Source organism: Atta cephalotes (genome assembly GCF_000143395.1).
Source record: "Atta cephalotes unplaced genomic scaffold scaffold00028, whole genome shotgun sequence".
In the NCBI taxonomy this organism is placed as follows: domain Eukaryota; kingdom Metazoa; phylum Arthropoda; class Insecta; order Hymenoptera; family Formicidae; genus Atta; species Atta cephalotes.
Window position 1 is genome coordinate 1,557,803 of NW_012130092.1, and position 1,780 is coordinate 1,559,582.

Consider the following 1,780-nt stretch of genomic DNA (forward strand, 5'->3'; position numbering starts at 1 on the left):
TTATAATTCCTTATAATACCTTAGCGAAACCTTCTAATGACGCATCAAATAAACCTCCAGCTGTTAAAGCACTCTTCCTGCAACTTCTTTGCATTATAAATAGTATCAGTTTTTGCATACATAATGGCGCAGCATACCAGTGTGCATTACATCTGTTAATACATATATAGATACACATGTATAGCAATTAATAATGATAAATATATATTTAATTAAATGAAATCATTAAATGACCAATAAATTTTTTCATTCTTATTAAATTTTAAACATTGTAAGTCACGATATAAGTTCGTAGCAGTATTTCATTTGATGTCTACATATTTTTAAAAAAATTTAGTCATTATATCATTCGATAGAGCAGTTTCAGCTTCAAGAATCTAGTTTTGACATGAAATATGATGATTTTTAATGAAGTTATGTGCAATCAAAGTTAAATAACTTTTTTTTTCATTTATCTGTGATAACTTAGTAACAAAAAATTTTAGAAAAAAAATGATTTTGTAACTTAAAAAGCTACAAATAGCTTAAAAAGTTTTAAGTTTTCACTAGATATATTCAAAAAATTGTATATTCTTAATGATTCAAATATTAGAGCCGTCAAAATTGTATTATAAATATAAAATTAAAAAATGTATCTAATACATACGTTGCTTGATATATGCTAATACTGCTATCTATGACGTCTTGTCCAATATAATTTGCCAGAAATACATAATATAACTCTATCGATATATAGGTGCCGAATATCAATAAGTCCACTTTCTCCAGAGATATTACTGCATTATGAAACTTGAATCGAACGTTTATTAATTATCTTATTTAATATACTTTTTGTAGTTATATATTTTTTGTATATCATAATAATAATTAACCTTTTCTGAATAAATGATTTTGTGTTCTTTTTTTCGCAATAATTGCATTTACGCTTACATTAAGGAAAGAGACACTCATCAAAGCCACAGTCAGTCCTAATAACACGAAATACAATGTCGCAAAACTGTTCGTCAAAATATTGGCCAAACTTTAACAGCAAAATGTGTATTTTTATTAATTCATTGCAATAATATTTATTTAAGCCTTTGTATTTAGCCTTTTTTGCGAGGATTTTTAGACACACATCTAAATTGTAAGAAAAATAGTAATTTTTTATTAGATTTATTAGATTAGTTTTTATTAAATTTGTTTATAAAACAACACTAAAAAAAAGTTTGATAATAACTATCAAATGTTTAGTGAAATAATGTCAATTAAATGTTTGGTTGCAACTAAATATTTCTAAAGGTAAAATTATATTTAGTTATATTAATCAAACATTTAATTGGCATTATTTTATTAAAACTTTTGGTAGTCATTATCAAACTTTTTTCTAAATAAAGTTATTACATGAATATAAAATAATGTTTACAATATATCGCGACAATAATTATTGTTTGCTGAATTGCCCAGGCAAAATAGGCTTCGAGTGTAAAAGAATGATGTACACTAATACTAACTCTATAGCTCTGCGATGAACATATATAGCCTGAACTAATTTGTTGTAAAGTATATATTGTTTAATATCCTTTGGCATTTGTTGTATATTTTCATTAAATATATTTTCTATTCGATAGCTATAAAAATACGGTATTACTAAACTTATTATAATATTAGCATTGTTAAGTAAATCAATAAAATCAACAGTCGTGATAATTAATCATTCTTGTTTTTACCTGGCGATTCTAAACATGGCGCATGTGTGCAGTGCGTATGCTATGTGTAATGATGCGACAGACATTACTGT

General features: G+C 25.3%; 1 protein-coding gene across 1 annotated transcript in view; it reads right to left on the reverse strand.

Moving 5' to 3' along the window:
- The window catches only part of LOC105620731, a 14,118-nt gene extending 13,167 nt beyond the window's left edge, over window positions 1-951 (reverse strand). The window contains exons 1-3 of the mRNA XM_012202223.1: window positions 931-951; window positions 647-789; window positions 20-152 (exon numbers count right to left, since the gene is read on the reverse strand). Of these exons, the coding sequence (XP_012057613.1) occupies window positions 20-152; window positions 647-789; window positions 931-951 (297 nt within the window). The remainder of the gene's footprint in view (window positions 1-19; window positions 153-646; window positions 790-930) is intronic.
- Window positions 952-1,780: the final 829 nt, after the last annotated feature.